This window comes from Ostrea edulis, chromosome 5 (genome assembly GCF_947568905.1).
Source record: "Ostrea edulis chromosome 5, xbOstEdul1.1, whole genome shotgun sequence".
Lineage (NCBI taxonomy): Eukaryota > Metazoa > Mollusca > Bivalvia > Ostreida > Ostreidae > Ostrea > Ostrea edulis.
The window spans coordinates 45,627,755-45,650,251 of record NC_079168.1 but is presented as its reverse complement, the minus strand read 5'-3'; the positions used below and the strand labels follow the sequence as shown (position 1 = coordinate 45,650,251).

Sequence of the window (22,497 nt, the reverse complement as noted above, 5' to 3'; positions counted from 1 at the left end):
TCATAGATCATGGTCTTATGAACGGTCTAACCATGTATAAAATATGATAGCTCTTGGGGGGGGGGATAATGGATAAAAGAATTTTCTTCCAACTACATTCGCAATGGATTAAATAAACTTACTAATTGGATCCACACAACTTGGGAACTTCTGCATTATGAAAAAAAAAAAGTGGCGATTTTAGAACTATGGATACAACGCCAAGTTGACTCTTGATAAAAACGCCCAGTTACCGGGACGATGACGGTGCAATAACTCTTGATAAAAACGCCCAGTTACCGGGACGCACGGTTCTGAAACAGAGTTAAAGAAATACCAGGTTGTGGATGAATGAATGAATTTATTTCTCTCAGTTGAAAATTATACAACATAGAGAACATATAAACAAGAACAATTAAATACAAAAATTATGCGCAAACAGAGTAGAGAAGATACTGTTTATATATACATGTATTGATTTTCAAATATCATAATGATATGGGAACTAGTAGTTGCATTTCATTTATTGACTCTAAAAGAGCAATCTGAACACATTCAAAGAAAACATAATAATTATTTTCAGCTTATTATGTGATGTTTGTGGTCACCCTGATCACAAACATCACAAGTAGCATAATCTCGTAGATATTATTATGTAAGTCATAATTTAAATTACTAGCATTACTTCTCAATTGGCATTACAACATGTCTGCATTGCGTTTACCATGATTAAACAGTTTATTTGTTTTATTGTAGTACATGATTTTTAAAGCAGTTTTAAAATATGTAAGAGTAGGGAGGTTTCTAATATGGACAGGTAGGTCATTCCATAGTTTAATTGTTGAAGGTACAAAACTATTGATATATGCTAAGGTCCTAACTTGAGGAAGAATACATTTAAAATTATCATAATTTCTCGATTCATATAAATCTTGAAAAGGAATGAAAGGCATCAAAAGTTCTTGGAAGATATTGGGGAGCAATTCCATATGCTATTTTGTAAAATAAAATAATCTTATGGACCTTTCTTCTGGTTGATAAGCTACCCCAGCTTAATTCATCATATAGTACTGACCTAGGAGAATTTACTCTCATTCCAGTAATTATTCTTACTGCAGAAACCTGAACATTCTCAATTGAATTGGATTCTGTTTATTACCATATTCAATAACAGAGCAAATAAAAGAAAAAATGAATTTTTATCAGAGATTGTCTATTTAGAGTATATTTCGGCATACGTAAGATGTTTAGTCTATTAGATGCCTTTTCATGAATATCTAATATATGTGATCTCCAAGTGCCATCAAATCGAAATTTTCATCCTATAAATGGGTGTGATTTTCTGCATTCATAACTTCTGGACCATTATAACCAAATCTAACTTTAGGAAGTGATATGTGTTTCCTTATGGGCATTTAGATTGATTGTTTTGTTTTTTAATTGTGGATTAAAATCCACAACCCATTTTGTAGACCATTGCTTTATTTTCTCAAGATCATTTGTTAATGAATTAGCTGTTGCTATTATGCCATCATCAACAATAACATACAAAGAAGTGTCATCCGCAAAAAGTCTTACACTATTTGATAGATCATCAGATATAATAAGAACAAAAAATGGCCCTAAAACAGTAGATGTGTGTGTGTGTGTGTTTTACAACATATGCATCGATGGGTATCCACCCATATATCATCATCTTCACGACAGTTCCCATGAACTACAACCACCCAAACCAGAAAAAATCAGTACAATACAGAAAAAAATCACTTTAGTATCTATGATTGATTGGCAAAGTATGTCACAGTTTCTGCATAATATTGTGAAAATTTTCAATTAAAATGATTTCCAGAAAAGTAAATCCAATTTAGCTTCTAGTGCATCATTAAAAATATATATCACGATGACGATATAAAAAACTCTCGGTAGAAACGCCCAGTTACCGGGACGATGACGATATATAAACTCCTGGTAAAAACGCCCAGTTACCGGGACGATGACGGTGTAAGAACTAATGATAAAAACGCCCAGTTACCGGGACGATGTAAGAACTAATGATAAAAACGCCCAGTTACAGGGACGATGGCATGGAATTATAGCTTCATCATTGCTTGATTTGTTCACCCAATATATATGCAAACTGGAACAATTTAATAAAATTCAAAGAACTAAACCGATATGATATAAATGAACATTTTTACATTAGGTACTAATTAATAAGGAAAAAATTCTCAATAATCAAATGGTAATTCCGAGTTTCAAATCCTTCGGTTTGTTTGTTGTTTATGGTGGGGTTGTTTTTTTTTGGGGGGGGGGGGGATGTGTGTGTTTTCTTTTCCTTTTCTAAGATGTTACTTGACTAACTCATTCTAAAAGAAAGATTTGGAATGCTTTTTAAGGGAGGTATCATGTTCTTGGTTATTGGAAACAACATAAATTCTGATGAACTTTAAATTTTAATTTTTTTTGGCTCAAAAGTTGGAGGAGGCAGCTGCCTCCTCCGCCTCCATGTAATTTACGGCCCTGCTTTGACACCAAGTCAATTCTCATCAATAGTCAATCACTGCTGATTTAACTATATATGGTTTTAAAATGCTCAGTTTGATTGGTCGATAAGTTTATCAGCAACTCTATCCTTGATCAAGAGGGAGATCCTGAATAAATCTCCAAAAGTAAATACTGAGGTGAACTCACTCTGATGTCCACACCAGAAAAGATTGTCTGAACCAATTAAAGAGTATCAAAACTCCTAATATTTGATGTTTTTATTGACCCAGTGAAAGTATATTGACCTTGGACTTCATCCTCAGTCAATATGTGTCCTCTCATCAGGTCAATTAAAAACATGTATTGACCTCATCAGAATGCTGTAACTGTACAGTATTGATGGACGCATAAAAACATCTGCTATTCATGACATGGGGGAACCCTTTATTAAATCTTCTGAATCAACTTCATTCAGTTACTGGTTATTTTAAAAGGATTGCAATTTAAAACATGCACTATGGAGTATTCAATACATGTACCTGTAGGAGAGGGGTAATATTCAAACTCTAGACTTTGATGTAGCACCCTCTATGTACAATATTGTCCCGACCTTCATGGATACTACGAAATATTTCAACCGTTTATATGGAATATAAGTGGTTTTTCACTTGTTATTTTATTTTGGGGGGGGAGTGTAGATTAGTCCAAGTGTCTCGACTCTTCCTAAATGAATGATGGGTAAAGGTAATACTATATGCCCCACCCATTTCATGGCGGCAGCATAAAAAGCGTTTTTCTATGCTTGGTGTGATTAATCACTGTGGACAAGCCAATGACTGTAGTATATATTACGGTCATCAAAAAATGGCAGCTGACCTCGTTGATGAGAATTTTATAATCACGATTTCAAATGACTGAATATTCATTTTACGATAATTATCATTTAGTCAGTGGAGTATTCTTAAAGGGGCATGGACATGATTTGAGCTGAAAATTTTCAAATTTCATTCTTCTTGTTTACAATGCTTAACTAAACTATTTCTTAGACTAATGGTCAACCAAAATTTGAATATCAGTTGTTGAGTTACAAGTGAGATACAGCACTCACAATTCTTTGATATGTTATGTAAACAAGGCTCGTGCCAAGTTTTTGTTTACATATAGATTGCTTAATAATAGAAAATAGCATGCATAAAAAAAAAATGAGATGTGCCAAACACTAGAAACTATTAAATTGTGTTCAGAATTAACTTATAAATTGATAAAAACAGCTTTAAACAAAACGAATTGTGAGTTCTGTATCTCCCATGCAAATGGAAAAACAAGATTTGAAAAATTTCACCTCAAATCGTGTCCATGCCCCTTTAATGTTAGTCACTGTAGTGTTCTCCAAAGCAAGCTTATCTATCGATAAAACGACCTCCAGTTCTGTAGTATGATGACCATAACATACAATGTTTATCGTTTTAACGAAGACCGTAAATCATGAATATGATGACCGTATATTATAAATTCAATTTACTTGCTATGCATTAAAATCAATTAAAATGCATTTTGAAGAGGTCAAAGTAGTCTTGGTTAAGTGCATCATGACTACTCCGCAAACTAAACCAGCAACAGTGGCTTTTTCGTACAAAGGTCACCTTCACTTCTTAAATATCAATTCAAAATTGGAGTATACCGTCATTATAAACATTTGTTACGGTCATCATACTACAAAGCTTGATGGTCATTTTATTGCTAAATAAGCTTGCTTTGGAGTAAACTACAGTGACTATTAACATTAAAAATACTCCACTGGGTACTGATAATTACTGTAAAATGAAGCAAATAAATATTCAATCGTTTGAAATCATGATTATAAAATTCTTACCAATGAGGTCAGCTGCCATTTTTTGATGACCGTAATATATACTACGCTCATCGACTATACACAATGATTAATGAAATACATGTCTTTAAGTGTTCATTTGGAAATATGAAGCTATGCTCTGGCTCTTTGGACCACTTTCCTGTTTTTTTCGTTTCACAACTGACCCCTGTGTTCCTTGCATCTCTAATGACCTGAAAGATAATCCAGATTTCAACACATGCATTAACTGCCACATGAAAATGTTCCTTCTTGTTAAACATCACTTAATTTTGCATTCTCACACCAACCTTTTGTTGTCCTGTTTTTGTTCTTTTAAGATCTCGGTGATGGTCCCCTTACACAGGCAGCTGTCCACATGCTGGTTAAAGGCATCTAAATCTACGCTGGTCTGTTCCATGAAACACACAGGACACACAAGAGTTTCAGTTCCTTTACATCCTTCAGATCCTCCTAATTTATCAACAGTAGAGTTTAAATTAACATTATTCTGAGTTTTTGATATGCTAGGTCTTTCATCTGACTGTGGAGGTCCAGGATCTAGTGGTTTAGGAATCAATGTTTTATGTGGAGTTTTCAAGCTAGATTTCAGTTTATTAGATGAGGTACTTTTATACTTGGGAGTAACTGCCTTCCTGTTAGTCTTTTGACTTCTTGGAGTGTCTTCTTCTGGTCGATATTGTGAGCATTCTTTTACCAGAGATCTGCTTAAACAAGTGTCAATGTGATGATTGAAGCCATGAAGGTCACTACAGCCAACCTCATCCCTACATACAGGGCAGGTATACCAGACTGTCTTACACTCTTCCTCCTGAGAATATGCATTAGCATTGCGGTCATCTGATAACATTCTTTCTTCTTGTGGGTTTCCATTCTCAGATGTTTTAATACAAATCGTACCTAATGTATCTTCTGCATGTTTTGTCACAGAGGTTGAAGTTTGTAAATCACATTTCTGCATTATGTCTCCATCTTCTGAAACAAAATGGCTATTCTCAGTTGTTCTATCCTCCCCAATATAATCAGAATGACACGAGTTAATCTGTTCTACATAAACGCGTGAATTTCGTTCACTATTATGAAAGGGTTCTTCAGAACACTGGGTTTTTTTTCCATCAGCTTTTTCCATTTCATCCGAACACTTCTCTACCCACTGTTGCGTGTCACTTTTTCCAGCCTTTTCTTCTTTTTTCACAAACTGCATCAAAGTGTTCTGCTTTTTCTTGTTTGCCACCAAATTTTGATTCACGAGAGAACTCATTCGAACTCCTTAAAAAAAATGTAAAAATTAGATATCAAACAATTATCTGTATATACAGACTCTGGAGTGTGCTACTTTTCCAGTTGTTTGGTTCAGTTTGGTTCGTTCTTTGCCCAATATGCTGCATGCTACGCAGAGTACAATTCAATTCAATTCTCTTAAAACGACTCAGACTGTCCGCTTTGTGGACAATTTGCCCACTACTGTACAGGGAATTAATTCTAAAAGAAATTTCTTGTTTTCAGCTGACAAGATCATGGTGTGATGAATTCCTAGAATTTGCTTAAAATAAAAGTTTCCTGTTTATCTCATGAATTTAATTTTTTGGCATATTATGTGATATAACTTGGTCAATCTAAGCTTGATAATCCACAAAGTGGATGATTATAAAAAATGTAAACTGAACAAAATCAGGTTATATTGCATAATATACCTAACAATTAAATTCATTCCTTATAGTTTAATGCAAAAAAAAAACAACAACTAAAAGTCTTCATTTATGAAAATGTAAGTAAACATTGACAAATACAAATCATTTGCACTGTGCAAGAATTCCCTTAGTAACCAACGATGAAGCATTGAACTGTGAAGGCAGCCATTTTAGCATATATATATAACCAGAGCATGTAATTTACCTATAAAATTTGAAAACGTAGGTGTAGATGGACCTACGAATATCTTAAGAAATGTCATTAAATGTGACATACAGATGGACTTCATCTCAGCGGCATATCAGATGCGCTGTCTGCATGAGAGGTTAAAATCAATAATATTTCTTGTCTTAAAATGAATTCTACTGTTTTGATAGTAATAATTTTTAATTACATTGAATCTTTTTTTTCACCTTTGTGTTTTTGTAATGAGTTGATTTACTATATATTAACTGCCACATGTTGATTGTTGTGACCTTCAATTGAATGCTTGAACATTATTGTTTTAATTGTCTTTATCAATAAACATATTCATGAATTCTGACTGCAATCAGCTAGATTCTGAACCAAAAATGGTACCAATTTCCAGATTTTTCCAAGTTTGCATAGACTTGCAAGCTGGAATTTAACTACCGTTAATGAATGTGACCAGTCTCAGATTTACATACCTAAACTAATTTTGAATTCTGTTAATTAAGGTTTTGACCACACCCATTAGGCCCCAAGGGTTCAATAGCAATGACAGACCCATCAGGCCCCAAGGGTTTCGTAGTAATGAAATACAACTTTTTTTTTTATCCTTTTCCCCATAGATGTTCCCTACCAAAATTGATGAAAAATGGCCATGTACTTTCAGAGAATATGAATAAAATGTCCTAGCTTAAGAACTGTGACAGAAGTTATATAGAAAACTAAGAGCTCCATTTGTTAAATATGTCCCCAAAATTGACTAATATCATCAACCTGTAATTTTTTCAAATATCAAAGAAACTTAGGAAATTATTGAGAATCAAAATCCTTGCAATAAACACATCGTTAAGTTGTTCGCAAAGGCCTTAGCTTGAAAACTGTGAAAGGGGTGAAACGAATAAAACCATGTACTCACTCTGTAATATTTCCTCAAAAGTTTAACAACCTGTAATTTTCTCAAAAATTGAACAAAATCAAAATCCTTGCCACATGCACATCTTCAATACCCATACAAACACTCTGTAAAATAAGAGGATTCTCACTTGTAAACTATGGGAGAAGTTAAATGGATACTCGCCATAGAACATAAAATTTCAAATAAAGGGGCACAACTCCTGAAAGGGAGGCCAAAATGGATCAAAACTGCAACTAGTGAGATCTACAAAGAAGCTACACAGCAAGTTTCAGCTTAATATATGACAGACAGAGAAAACCCTGAACACACAGATGTACAGATATCTACGTAGCATAATATGTCCCATCTAAAGACAGGTGCATAAAAAACAAGCATACTGAGAGTATTGCATAAGCAATACATGTCTCCTACCGGTGCCCCCATTAATTGACAGGTGCAAGATTCGAGATAAAGTACATTTGATATTGTTTGATCCTGAACTGTGGCCTAAAACACAGTCTACGGCAACACAAATAATAAAATGTAGGGGTTAATTTTAATTAGACTGACCTAAAACATTGGAATCAAGTCACCATGTTTATCAATGTCAAATTAGTATCATGTTTCACTGTTCATACAGTTAAAGCAGGTTTTATCAGGGATGAAATAGTCATTGTCAGAACCCTATAATTTTTTAATTCAATTCATAAACATGTAGATATATTTTAAAAGTCTCACACTAAAATTGGGTCCAATAACTAAAATTATAAAAACAACCAACAAAATTTGGTACTCCGTCATCGTGCAAAGTATCATTTGGGTAGTTTCAATGCAGTTCAAAAAGCATCAAATCTGGGTCACCATATTTTGCACAAAATACATGGGGGAAATATTTAAATAATCGTGCAAATGGAAAACAAAACGACACATCGATATAACATTCATATCTGCATTTTAAATACTTATAAAGGACTTCTGAAGCCTGTTCATAATACTACTTACTATCAACTGTCTGAAGACCGATTTCGATACTCGCAATTTCAGTGGGATTGCAGGAATGCGGTAAATTAAGTACTATCGACTAATCAGAGTTCGCTCACCGATTACAAACAAAATACTCGCGTGATTAATTAACAGATTTGATATATATTTTCATTGATATGTTCCTTTTGCGATTAACGAGCTTGAAATGTATAATTAATGAAGTGATTTTTTACACAATCAGTGACTGAGTTTTGTCAATTGTCTCTATTCAAATGTCTTACTTTTACAGCCTTCCAATAGGAATGCCATCCCAATAAATATAAAATCGTAAAATATAAAAATTAATTTCTTTAACACGTGTCCATCAAACGTTACAAATTCTAACTCAATCTGTACTTTGCCAGTCTAAAACTAAACTGCAAGTTTCAAATGAATCCTTGCAACATACCAGAAAAAACTCTGGAAAAGCAATGGGACAGACTGACAGACAGAAGGACGGACAGACAAAGAAGAAACCTATAGTCCCCTTCAGTTCTACAAACAGGTTAGGGACTAACAAGTCAAGCAACTGGATGCTTTGTAAGGTTAATTTTTAGTAGGCATGGGTTGCATGGTCTGCATAATATAGTTCGATTCTGAAAGATGAAGCCTGTATGGTTTACTTTATTAATTTGCATGGTAGGGTTTGTTTTGTTTCTAGCAAGAGACGCTGGATGCTTGGTACAGTACACTGCACATTGTACTATGTTTTATAGATGTAAAAGCACATTTCAGGGTTTGTACCTATATACTGTGACATTTCAAAATCATTTCCATCAAGTGTTACATGCAACTCTTTAGATTATTCAAAAACTAAACAGTCATGTAGACCTTACCCATGAGTCTTAATTGTAGAGGTTGTGGATGTACATTCTTTATCTCTTTACACAGAAGATCTTTGGCAGCTACATATATAACTTCAGCATCACTGGTGTAGTCTGGGAGTGAGCATGCTCGAGTCTTGACATCAAACTTGACAGTCTTTATCTTAATAGCCACAGTTTTCCCCTAAAAACACAAGAATTCTAAACATATAACATGCCGTTTGTTAGTACAGTGAAACTTCTCTAAACTGGCCGGCTCTCGGACCGGAAAAAACAGCCGGTTTAGAGGGATGGCCGGTATACCGAGAATTTAGCAATTATAGACGTTTTATCTCAATATTCACAAAGTAGGTACTGTTGAATTTGATCTGGTGATCTATGGTCAATTATCGGTGGAGATTAAATTAGTCTTCTTGTACCTAATGGTAATTATGAATTACAAGAAATATTCTCGCTGAAATCATCAAATTTTAAACTGAAAATCTATAACAGGATACATAAAGAAAACACAGAGACCTATTATTGGAATTCCTCTTACCTATAAATATTCTGTTTACATTTATCGCTTATGTCATTAACAATTTTGTTTTGATGTTTTTAAAAAGTACAGTAGTAAATATAAAATTGTAATTTTAATATTTCTTTGGAATTTTAAGCCTATAGAGACCAAGAAAATTAATCTATCTTTTAATAATTATCATTAACAGTCATGGGTTTGTTCTTTATTAAATACAGCTTATATCCATACGATACATGTAGTATGGTGAAACAATATGGCGTTTGGTACTGTATTCATTCAATATGTTCCTAACTGTTTTTTACATTTTGTACAGAATTTGGAAGGGTCTCTTGGATTAGCTAAGTGTCAATTAACACACTTGACAGCACAGGTAAACAACAGAAATTAAAGAGGCCACTAGTGTTTTTCACACCTTCGGTGGATAATTTCTCACCTGGCAATTTGCACACCTGGACAATCTTGATCAACAATGTTAAGGGTAAATTACACATGTTTGTTAACAAATGTACTTTAAAAAGTGGCCGATGTCCGGTTTTCAGGGGTGGCCGGTTTTGTAAGACTTTCTTTGTAAGGAAATGTTAAGATTTCTGTCGGGACTTTGAAAATCGGTCAATATTCAGGGAGAACCGGTTTTCTGAGGGGCCGGTTTGGAGAAGTTTCACTGTACTATTAATTCTATTAGTATTATCTATTCTACACTATTCTATCCAACTTAAACAATTTCTAGTTGTCCCCTCTAGTTATGAGCGACAACGTTTGACAGCATATTTTGTAGATTAATCATCAAAATTCCAATAAAATATACGTTATCTTTATTTCAAAGTAAAACTGAACAACAATTCTGCTTCGTAAAATATCTGTATACTGTAGATTCCTGATTTTACACGAGTACTTAGTACATAAAATATCTGTATACTGTAGATTCCTGATTTTACACGAGTACTTAGTATATATAATATCGCAAACTGACTCGTATACGTCAAACTGTGAGAAAATAAATTTGTGAGCGCTCTGTTGATCAAGAGTCTTTACATGTGATTTAGCAATATAATAATAAAAGCGAGTAATTTTAATTTGTGAGTGATGCTTCTCGCGAAATTATGCAATAATAAATACCCAACGTATATTTAGGAATTTACAGTACCTTATCTTCTGTTGTTTAACATCAAATGATGTCTTCTGCTGTTTGATAAATAGATTAAACTTTGCATTCATGATACATCTGTTTACACCTGGGAGTAGCCATGGTTACAAAAAAACTAAGGGGCTTTATGAAGGAACATTTTTCTTTTTAAAGTGTACATGCAGTTGACTAAAAAAAAACTGCTTTTGTTGACATCCAAAATTTGTTATTCTAAACACAAAATATATATATAAAAAAAAAACGTGCAGAAAAATTACTGGGAAATGTTTGTTATCTTTGTTTCTCATTATGGCACTGCACTCCATAGGGTTGATTTTTATCTGGCTAGGCTAGCATTTTGTAGTGTTGCAGTATATATAAAAAAAATATGTTCATTATTCATTTTGAATAAGTATTATACATGTGATAATTTTTCAACCACAAATCTGTATGATTCCTTTAAAAATGTGTGATTTTGAGTGAAAAATCTGTACACAAGTTTGCAAAATTTGGTACAAAATCTGTACAGAATATCAATCATAAAATGGTTTAATACGTCTATAAAAGTATAATGATGAGAATTATTATCACAAAGTCCATAATTTGATTGTTGTCGAGACCTTTAAATATTTCATCGTTTCTAATTTTCTAATCATACATACATACATTGCGTTTGCGATTAGTAAAGATTAAAGAAAATTCGGGTGATCACATTTGCTGACACTATCAACTTATGATTAAAGTGATCACTGATTTTTAATCAATTATTCCAACATCACATTTGAAAAAGTAAGATTTTACAAATGTTTATAAAGTCATAAAAATTGCCAATTTAACACTCATAATTAAATTCAAAAGATGTCAATTAGCAATGACAACTATGACTTCATTTCTTCTTAAACAAAACATTTGTTTGGCCTATTTCTGACCACAGTGCAGAGCACTTTTGTCAGAGATATGTCCAGCATATCGAAGTCCAGCAGCAGGAAATTGATATGGCATGCAATCAAAACAATGGATTATTATTAGATTGAATTAACTGTTAGATTGAATTTATAGGACTAGATCTGAAAATCTGCACAATTATCATTTTGCGTGAATTTTAATGTACAGGTGTGACAGCATGATTGGGGTAAAAAGAGTGTGAAATTTTGTGTACAGTCTGTACATATCACATGTCCGACTTAGTCTCGGGATATGTATTGTGTTGCAGGGCTCGAAATTAGCGAGAAATAGCGAGTTCATTTGAAAAATAGCGAGTAAAAATAGTGGACACTCGAAAATCTTAGCGAGTGGTGATTTACAAACTATGATCGTATCGTATCCGTTTTATACGGTGATGCGCTATTCACTTTTCTTAAATCATACAAATGCTTACATGAATGACCGATTTCAACAACCGTTTCTATCCAGATTTTTCTTTCATGATTTTTTAAGAAACTCGGAGTCATGCAAACAAATGCTTTAGAGGTCGGACATCGCATATGATGAAAAATATAGACATGTGCCATGAGTCCTGTTCACCTATAGGGGTGATTAAATTGGATTCGAAGTATGAGGTTTTTGTTATTCATTTATCTAAAAAACAAATATCGGAGTCTACATGTATGTTTTACCAAGTCTTCCGGTAGTCATTTTTATTAGAATCATGAGAATGTCCTATCTAAATTAATTTATTGTCATATTGAGGTCGGGTTGTATTGATGACACGAGTGCACTGCTCACCGCATAAACGATTATCAAAAAAGTTGATGGGGCTCGTGATCCTGCTGTTTATAAAACCATGAGTCCGGGATTCGCTTTGAAAAATCACTAGTGACAACCCTGATGTGGCATGAAATTGGAAGACTGGATCTAGACCTGCGGTAAACAGGTTGTTGATTAGAGGTGCGATAATCAAGAGACCTAAACATTGCACCATATGACACTACGTAACTTAGTGTCTTGTCCAAACGATGCCTGTTGACCCACTAGGCTCCGTAATGATGGGGGAAAATCGTGGATTAAAAAAAACATGAAAAAGAGCACTGCTTCTTTATTTTTATTTTAGCTTGAAGGTTTTTATTTTAGCCTGTGGATTTTTTACCCACGGGCTAAAATTAGCCTGTGGTAGAAAAAGATAATTTCGACCCCTGTGTTGTGAGTCAAGTGTCATGATTTGTATCGGATCAGCTTACTGCTGCATCATCCTAGCCTTACCACTACTAACTAAAGATAAAAAACAGACATATCTTACCACTATTAACTAAAGATAAAAAACAGACATATCTTATCACTACTAACTAAAGATAAAAAACAGACATATCTTCCAGACAAACTAACAGCAGTGAAAACATAACCTCCTGGCATAGGCAATAAATTTGCCATTTCTAGTGGACGTATCAAAACCAATACCTCATTCTCTTAGCATTACCTTTAGCTCCTCTGCTTGAAGATCTTCAGACAATGCCTGACACAGTTCCAGACATTTACTGTATAGTTCTGAAGGGGTGCTTATCTCAGGGAATGTTCTAAAAAAAAAAAACATCGAAAGAACTGATTTCAGTGGTCTCAGGGTCTGTGGAGGATTTGAATATGTCCATAATGTGAAAAGGAGATCCTAATGTCCATAACGTGAAAAGTAGATTCTAATGTCCAATCGCATAACATCAAAATAGATCCCAATGTAATATCGTGAGTGTTGTAAGCAATCACTTAATATTGTGAGGGTCATAAGCAATCATTAGATATTGTAAGTTGCGTAAGCAATCATTTAATATCAAAAGTTTCGTAAGCAATCACTTAATATTGTGAGTTTCGTAAGCAATCATTAAATATTGTAAGGGTCGTAAGCAATCACTTAATATTGCGAGGGTCGTAAGCAATCACTTAATATTGCGAGGGTTGTAAGCAATCACTTACCTTTCAGTACTCAGGCTTTTCCTTTCTCCATCTCTGAAAAAACAATAAATAATATTACTGAAGTAGAAGGTCATGCGATTTATCAATATTTTGGATCCTAGTAACAATTTGTATGTTAATATTTCCAGTCTCCAGTTTGTATCTAATATCAAATCACTATGACAGGAATCTAACAAATATAATGCTCATGCTGCAAAATATGCATCCATCCAATACATTCCAAAACGTAGAAGGAAAAATTAACATCCAAATAAACCATTCATTGATCAAAAAATGGCTCTGACAGTGACACTGTTCTTTCAACACTTTCTCTTAGTTCTAAGATGGCTTTATCAATTTAATATTAAATTGAAGAAAGATATCTCTCTAATAAAGTATAACTTGAGAAGCAAACTTAACACCTCTCAGAATATGCTTGGCACCAACACCATGGGGAACATGTACACCAAGTCTGATGATCCTTGCCTTATTAGTACTGTCTTTATGTATAACCATGAAAGTATGACCCTGACCTTTGACATATAACAAGCACCTTTCTCTCACCATGGAAAAATGAGTATCAGGTTTGATTATCCTGGCTATATTACTACTCTTTTTATCCTTCCCATAAGATGCTGATGGATGAACAGTCAGAAAATTGCAAATACCATTATACAACCCATCTATGATGTTTGAATAAGTGTATCAGGTTTGATTATCCTAGTCTTATTAGAACTGTTTCTATAATGAATTGTGCCTATAAAATTATCCATGTAACTTTTGACCTTGAAAACCAAATCTTTCTCCAATCATTACAAACATGAGTACTAAGTTTGATGATCCTAGCCTTGTAAGCACGGTTTTTATCTGATCCACACAGTGCTGATAGACACAAACACTGACAGCATCACTGCACCATACCATGACATGGCCCATCTATGATGGTCATATAAAAAGGATGCAAGTTGTAATACAGAAAGAGCATCTATCTCTCTTATCACATGCAATCACTGAAGATCTCGATCGATCTCTCTCTTCACCTTTCCACAGATGTGGATCCTATCCCAACACAGATTCTCATAAAGTAATTGAATGAAATTTGCGAGTAGAGATGGTAGAGAAGTCCTCTCTTTTTATAGAGATCCTGACATGTCCTAACTCCCACAGCATTCAGCATCCTCTCTGAGACTTTTCCAATGCCACTAATCTGACAAAAAAGACAATTAAAATCCACTGTTAGCAAACGCAGTGAGCTCTAATGGCAACACATGTATAAGAGAGAATTAGTTAGAAATCCAAAGTTCGGGCTACAGACCATCAGCGTGCGAAACTAACTTTAAAGTCCTATAGACTTTCGGTCCATAGTCATTTTATTTCCTATAGACCACAACAAATTCCTATAGACCGAAATTTATCATGCAATATTCATTGTTATTTAAAAATAAATAATAGACACAAATTCGGTTTGGTAATTTGTTCATAGTTTAATTATATTCTTTTTCAATTTCATGCACGTCAAGCTTTTCAATTAGAATTTCATTTTCTTTTTCATTTTGTTCCAGCTCAGTCTCATTGCCTGATTCTTCATCTAAGTCACATTTACTACGTTTCATTTTCTCATGATTTTCTGCGACTTTAGCCTTGCTGGAACTTGTTGTACTGACTGTTTTCCGTTTGATTCAAGTGCGTGCACCTTCCACATATTTTTAAAAGCGTTCAAAAAGACCATTCCGAATTTGCACGAAAATGGCGTACATTGAAGTAAATATCAAGTTGATCCCCCCCCCCCCCCCCTGTTGAAAATGGAATAATCTGATTCCAATGATTTGTAATTACATTGCGGAACATTTTATTACAGCTAAGGGGTGAACAGAAACATCAGCATACTACATATAAACTGGTCCCACTTCTCATATATGTTTAATAAGTGGTGGGGAACCAGTTTTGTACTCAGAATTCCTATAGACAAGTCGGTCTATAGCTATTTTGATCGTTATAGACCGACTCGATTTTCTATAGACATTGTCTATCGGTCCATGGTTAATTTCGCACACTGGACCATGATGTTAAACCGCAAAATGTTTCAGTATCAACTTAACTTTCTATTTCCAGAGTAAAAACATAAGTACATGTAATATATAAAAACGATAAACCAATTCTTTCATAATTCAAAAATAAATAAATATTCACTATATGTCTGGCAGCGGTGTCAGTACTTTTTTTCAAGCATTGCATGATTAGTCAAAAAAATGTAAACATCCACACCAATTTAAAAAATCCCATTCGGTTATAAGTGGATTATTTTTAATCAATACATTTGGAAAAACCTAAACTATTCAATTGTTTGTGCCGAGAGACACCACACCAGTAAGAACTATATTACTGAATTTTCTTCAGGTCAGAATCCATCATATTGAACACATTTAGTTTGAGATAGATATTGTTTGACACCAGATATGTTATGTTGTAGATAAAAGTCAAGCTAAATATGATGTCACAATGCACTATTTACATCTACTGTACATGTAAAAGCATACACTGACTGCGCTCGCCCCAAAAGTTACACTGTCAACATATCAAAAATTCCTTCATGCATCACAGGTACAAACTTTAAAACTGGCTGACAAGAAATGCAATTCAGACATTTTTAAAGCCCTTCTGCCTCTAGGGATTGTTTCAAAGGGACTTATCATTCACATAGTCTACAGATCTGTTTGTTCAACTTTAAGCTCTCCTCGCCAACTCTTCCTTTAAGTTGTAATAATGTTAATAATCTCTCCTTGCTAACTCTTCCCTTTAAGTTATAATAATATTCATAAGATCTCCTTGCTAACTTTTTCCTTTAAGTTGTAATAATATTCATAAGATCTCCTTGCTAACTCTTCCCTTTAAGTTGTAATAATATTCATAAGATCTCCTTGCTAACTCTTCCCTTTAAGTGGTAATAATATTCATAAGCTCTCCTTGCTAACTCTTCCCTTTAAGTTGTAATAATGTTCATAAGATCTCCTTGCTAACTCTTCCCTTTAAGTTGTAATAATATTCATAAGCTCTCCTTGTTAACTCTTCCCTTTAAGTTGTAATAATGTTTATAAGCTCTCCTTGCTAACTCTTCCCTTTAAGTTGTAATAATATTCATAAGCTCTCCTTGCTAACTCTTCCCTTTAAGTTGTAATAATATTCATAAGCTCTCCTTGCTAACTCTTCCCTTTAAGTTGTAATAATGTTTATAAGCTCTCCTCACCAACTCTTCCTTTGATGTACTAACTTGGATTATGAGATGTCAAATACAATTTGATAATATCTTTCTTATGATTGAGAATATCTTCATACATTGTGAAGGACAGTGCATTCATATTTTGTATGTTTCATGCAGTCACAATTTTACATATTTCTGAAAGTAACATATAACTGCTATAAGGGTAGATAAATATGTAAATAACAATAACTCTTGTTTACGAGACGACTGAATAATGCTTGAAATTATACAACAAACTTTAAAAACTGAAAGATGGTGTACCAGAGTCATGCATGTCGATACAAAATAAATGCTGAGAGAGCCAAACAACTTGGCTCATAATTGAAATGACAGTTTTTGCTAATCATACTTTACCTTTCTAATGGGCAGTTCCCTAATGAAGGACAAAACAGCCTCCACTGTAGATGGGATCCTATACTGACCATTAGGTTTGTTCATGTCAGAACACACTTTGGCCAGCATCATATTTGGAGCTATACCTGTAAATATCAAATGGAAACAAAAATTTCTTCCTTATTGTATTAAATTTCATATTCAGTATATGTCATATAATTATAAGAAAAATTCAATATGATAGCCATACCTGCACTTGCTGTTAGACAAGTCTTTTGATGAATCCTGCATCGCATTTCCTTTACAGCTTCTTCTAGAGTTGTTCCAAATGTTACAATTTCAAATTCTGGAACAGGCTTCCCACAATCAGTACAAACATTAGTAGCCTTGACCTTGATCTCTTGTGTTCCATCTTCACTCAAGGTCACACCAAATGTCTCATTTAAATCACATAAGCAAAAGCTCTTGTCAAAGCTGTCACACTTGCGACAAATCACTGTCCGCTCCTTATCCGACAAGCCACTGCGTTTCATCATGTGATCTGTGAAATCCAAGTACGCTTCATCCAAACTGACGGTGCAAAAGTCGGGGTCGAACGTTGCAAGAATCACCTTGACCTGTTTGCTTACTGACGTGTATTTGTCAAAGTGAGTTGGGACAATGACAAGCTCAGGGCACAACTTCTTACCGATAAATCCTGGCATAGCTGCTCTAACACCAAACTTTCTGGCATGGTAATTGGAGGTTGACTGAAATATCAAGCAAAAAATGTTTCAGAAACATCTTTGTCCCTGTGGTGCAAAAGTTAAACTGAAAAGAGTTATACACACGTATCATTTAATTGAGAGTCTTTCACTGTCTTTCTTCATAAAAACTTCTTCCAAATCAGCACAAGCCTAAATATTTCTTAAACAATGAGTATCAAACATAAATTTTGAGTTGTGACCTTAAAAGCAAAAGGGGTTCTCTACTTCCTTGATGAAATCAGTGTACCAAGTTTGATGTCTGTCAAGGAAAGGGCTCCCAAGATACTGTTCAAATAATATCTTAGATGGTCCTGTTTGACCCTTGACATTGTACCCCCAAAATCAACAGATGTCAGGATGCTTTCATGTAAATTTCAACTTTTCTGGCCAAGTGGTTGTTGAAAAGATTTTTAAATGACCCCATCCCATTTTTGTACTTTTGTGATTATCTCCCCTTCACCCAATCAATGATTTGTACCAAGTTTGATTGAAATTGCCCAAGTGGTTCTGAAGAAAAAGATGAAAATGTGAAAAGTTTACGGGCAGAAGACAGACAGGTGATAATAAAAGCTCACTTGAACTTTCAGCTCAGGTGAGCTAAAAATAAATTTTAATTCTAAAATTATACAAAATTCATGTTTTAAAAGAAATATTTTTGCATTTCAATAAATAAAAGTTTAAAAATCACTTAATAACCTGTCAACATACAAGCCTCCAGAATGCCTTCTCTTCCTGTACACACACTCCGAAACAAAGTGAAGGGCAAAGTAAACATAGATGTAACGAAATCTAGGCCAGACCCCTTGTTTTGTGAAGAAGAGGAGGCCAGACTGGTAAAACACATTCAACAAATTCTACTGCCCTTGCCATGGTCTTCACGCCAAACATTAAAATAAAACAATGATTAAAACATTATTTCGCTGAAAAAACTCCAATGCTATTGTAAGTAGCTAATGCAGTATTTGTGACATGTACCACAAAAGCATACGACTTCAGCGAAAATTGTGCAATAGTCATGCAAAAACTAACGGTGACCCTCTGAACAAAATTCAAATGATAGGCAGTTAAAATAATAGAATAGAATTCTTTATCTTCCAAATTAGGGCCTCATGGTGCATGACATACAATACCAAAACTTATAATTTCACAAATGTATGAGAACAGACAGAATAAACTCTTGTTTCTCTGACATAAAATATCCTATGGATTTTTGTTGTTTAAACTTGTCATAAATTCTATAAGTTTACAACATTAAGACATTTAATATAAATATCAATATATGCACCCAGAGGTGCATGAGCCGAGTTGCATGGGATACATTGTAAAGTCAGGAATGATGTGGCATATTTATAATTGTGAAGAACTAATTGTTGGATATAATGTAATAAATTCTTGTGAATGCATTTTTAAAAAGAGTTTGGAAATGGGCATCCTTCATTGTTGTACATTATCTCTTCTAATACTCCTATATGAATGCCAATTAAGTCGAGTTATCCTCCTGAAACCAAACTTTTTTAAAATTTTAAATCTATTTTCGGTCACTGTGACCTTGACCTTTGATCTATTTTCTCCAAAATCAATAGGGGTCTTCCTTACCTGGAACATAACAATATCTTTTCGTATCATTTGATTCGGATTTAAATTTCTGAGTTATCATCCGGAAACCAAATTTTTCTGAAATTTTCATTCTATTTTCGGTCAGTGACCTTGACCTTTGACCATTTTTCTCCAAAATTAATAGGGGTCTTCCTTACTGGTATCCAACAATATATCAAAGTTTCATTTGATTAGATTGTAAACTTTTCGAGTTATCATCCGGAAACCAATTGTTGACGCCCAACCGCCCGCCCGCATCACCAAACCAATAGCCGAGTTCAACTTCATTGCAACTCGGCTAAAAATAAGGAGAATAGTTGTTTCAATGTGTGCCATAAGGCAGCTGTGTCATTTCTACCATATTGAAGCAGCACAATGAATACAAATCATTAATACCACGAAAACCCATGACTCAAGGGTATAATTATTATTTACTATTTACAGCACTTTGCTAATATAACTTAGTAAAACATTTGTAATGTTTGACTTCTATAGGCCTGTAAAGATTTTAACTTCAATTGAAGATGTTCATGATCCTGGGGCCTGAACTCAAAAATGAAATACTAAAAATCTAACACTGAGTAACACTTAGCATCCTCCTATATTAAGGTGGATTGATCCTCATGTGATTTATCAATATTAATGGATAAAAGTGGAAAATCTGTATTAATTTCCATGCAATATACTTAAATTTAATTAATAACCAAAGAAAATGTGTATGTTGCCACATTTTTAAAGCTGTCAGACATACAAAAACAGAAGTGTATGTTAACATCAGAAAATCACACATTTTCATAATACAGAATTATGATGCATAAAAACTTGTTGAAATTACAAATTTTAAATGTCAACAGTTTTAAAAAACTGCTAATTCATAAATATATATAAATTAATTGTGGATATTGGGGAAATCATTGTATAATATACATGCAGTAAAAGAAATACCAGCATAGGAGTTATTGCCTTTGACAACATTTTTTAAATTATAAATAATTGATCATCCAGTATCAATAGTTTACCAATTTTTGTTTTATTTTATGCAATGAATAAAATTCTTCTAAAAAATATATTTCTATCATGCACAAAGTTTGATTTAATGAAGATTTTTGCAATAACCTATGACATCACATGAGGATCGATCCACCTTAATTTCCAAAAGAGTAAGCATTCATTACCAGCATTGAATTGCTTCCAACAGCCATAGGTTTGTCTCTCAGTGCTGGGTTGTCTCTCATCTCCACAGCAGCATAGAAAGCATCCATGTCAATATGTATGATGGTCTTACTTAGGTCTCTCAATCTGTCAAATTCTTCCAGTAGCAGATCAGCCTTTAGAAATATTAATAAAATAGAGTTTAATATCAACTTGCATTTTTTCTACCATACGGGAATGGTACTGAAATTATTCAAATGGGAACAAGAGTACCGTAAACGAGACTTAATACACCCATGAGAAGGCTATATAAGGTGTTTTTATCATATGATGTTTGTTTTGTGACATTGACTGGCATACATGGTAAAAATTCCAGGAGTTGTACAACTTCACTTAAGGTAGTATCAGCCATCATCAAGCTGTGACATACATTGTTTTGGAACATGTGAATAAAGGAAGGCCTGCAATATATTACCTGGTCTTTTAAATTTTCATATCTATTTTGGGTAGCTTATTCGATATATGGGTTAACCTATATATCTGTGGATCATAGGTTTGCATCTCGCAGAATTTGAACTTTTTAATGCAATAATAAAATGTACTTTTGCAAGAGTTTACGCAAAATTTATTACATCAGCTCAATATTATATGAATGTAATACTTTCCTTTTATCATGAATTTCTTGGATTTTCATACTGCGAGTTTTCAGGTCGCATGCTTTAATGTTTGAAGGTATGTTTGGATAGTGGAAAAATATTTTAGGAATTTTTTTTAATTAAATTTTTGCGACGGTGATGCAAGAATACAACAATATAAGGTCTCAACCGTGAGCATTTTTTTCTATGCCGTAAATTAAAGGGTTCTATAATGGATCTGTAGTTTTCTAGCCTGTCGCAATGTTTTCCCAGATTAGCAGCTAGCCATGATTTGTAGAAACTTGAATCTGCACTACCTGAGGATGTTTGCATATTAATATGTCTAATTATGGTCTTGATGTTCTTAAGAAGATAATTTTTAAAAATATTTTCTTTAATTCCAATGTAAATTTTTTATCACTTCTTGTATCCCCTGGAGAACCTACAGTATGTTTAGAAGGTTTCAAACAAGTTTCAACATTTCTAGCCCTGTGGTTTTTGAAAGGATTTTTAAATGACCCCACCCTATTTTTGTCTTTTCTTGATTATCTCTTTTCAGAAAGGGGTATGGCCCTTCATTTGAACAATTTTGAATCACCTTTACCAAAAGATGCATTGTGCCAAGTTTGGTTGAAATTGGCCAAGTAGTCTAAAATTTGTCACATTTACAGACGGATGGACCTACAGATTACTGCTGATCAAACAAGAGACCCATGGGCCACATTGCTCACCTGAGCAGCAGTTCTTAGCAATCAACAACCTTGAACATAATTATCATTATGCAAGCAGCTTGGATTAGAAAAAACTTTTCAAAGGCAATGACTAGAAATTCATTAATTATAAAACTTAATCATTAAACTTGACTACAAATTCATTAATTATCATATGCCCTGGTAGACAGGTATGGCCTTTCATATTAACAAATTTCATCTAAGGATGCTTTGTGCCAAGTTTGGTTCCATATACATTCGCATGTAAAAGAAGATCTTTAAAGATTTCCCCTATATATTTGTATGTAAAACTTTGATCCCCTACTGTGGCCCCATTTTACCCCAGGGTGTCATGACTTTGACAAACTTGAATCTGCACTATGTCAGGAAGCTTTTATGTAAATTTGCACTTTCCTGGCTCAATGATTCTTGAGAAGAAGATTTTCCCTATATATTTGTATGTAAAACTTTGATCCCCTATTGTGTCCCCATCTTAACACAACCCCCCCCCCCCCCCATGATTAAACAAACTTGAATACGCACTATGTCAGGAAGCTTTCGTGTACATTTGGACTTTCCTGGCCCAG

At 33.9% G+C, this 22,497-nt stretch overlaps 1 protein-coding gene across 2 annotated transcripts in view; it reads right to left on the bottom strand.

The window, feature by feature from the left end:
• Nucleotides 1–320: 320 nt before the first annotated feature.
• LOC125650265 (DNA polymerase kappa-like) overlaps nt 321–22,497 on the bottom strand; it is a 30,070-nt gene continuing 7,893 nt past the window's right edge. For both annotated transcript variants that reach the window (XM_056164586.1, XM_056164587.1), the window contains exons 5-13: nt 20,589–20,741; nt 17,322–17,820; nt 17,093–17,217; nt 14,520–14,686; nt 13,501–13,533; nt 13,013–13,109; nt 8,969–9,140; nt 4,624–5,602; nt 321–4,527 (exon numbers count right to left, since the gene is read on the bottom strand). In XM_056164586.1, the coding sequence (XP_056020561.1) occupies nt 4,422–4,527; nt 4,624–5,602; nt 8,969–9,140; nt 13,013–13,109; nt 13,501–13,533; nt 14,520–14,686; nt 17,093–17,217; nt 17,322–17,820; nt 20,589–20,741 (2,331 nt within the window). In that variant the 3' untranslated portion in view covers nt 321–4,421. The remainder of the gene's footprint in view (nt 4,528–4,623; nt 5,603–8,968; nt 9,141–13,012; nt 13,110–13,500; nt 13,534–14,519; nt 14,687–17,092; nt 17,218–17,321; nt 17,821–20,588; nt 20,742–22,497) is intronic.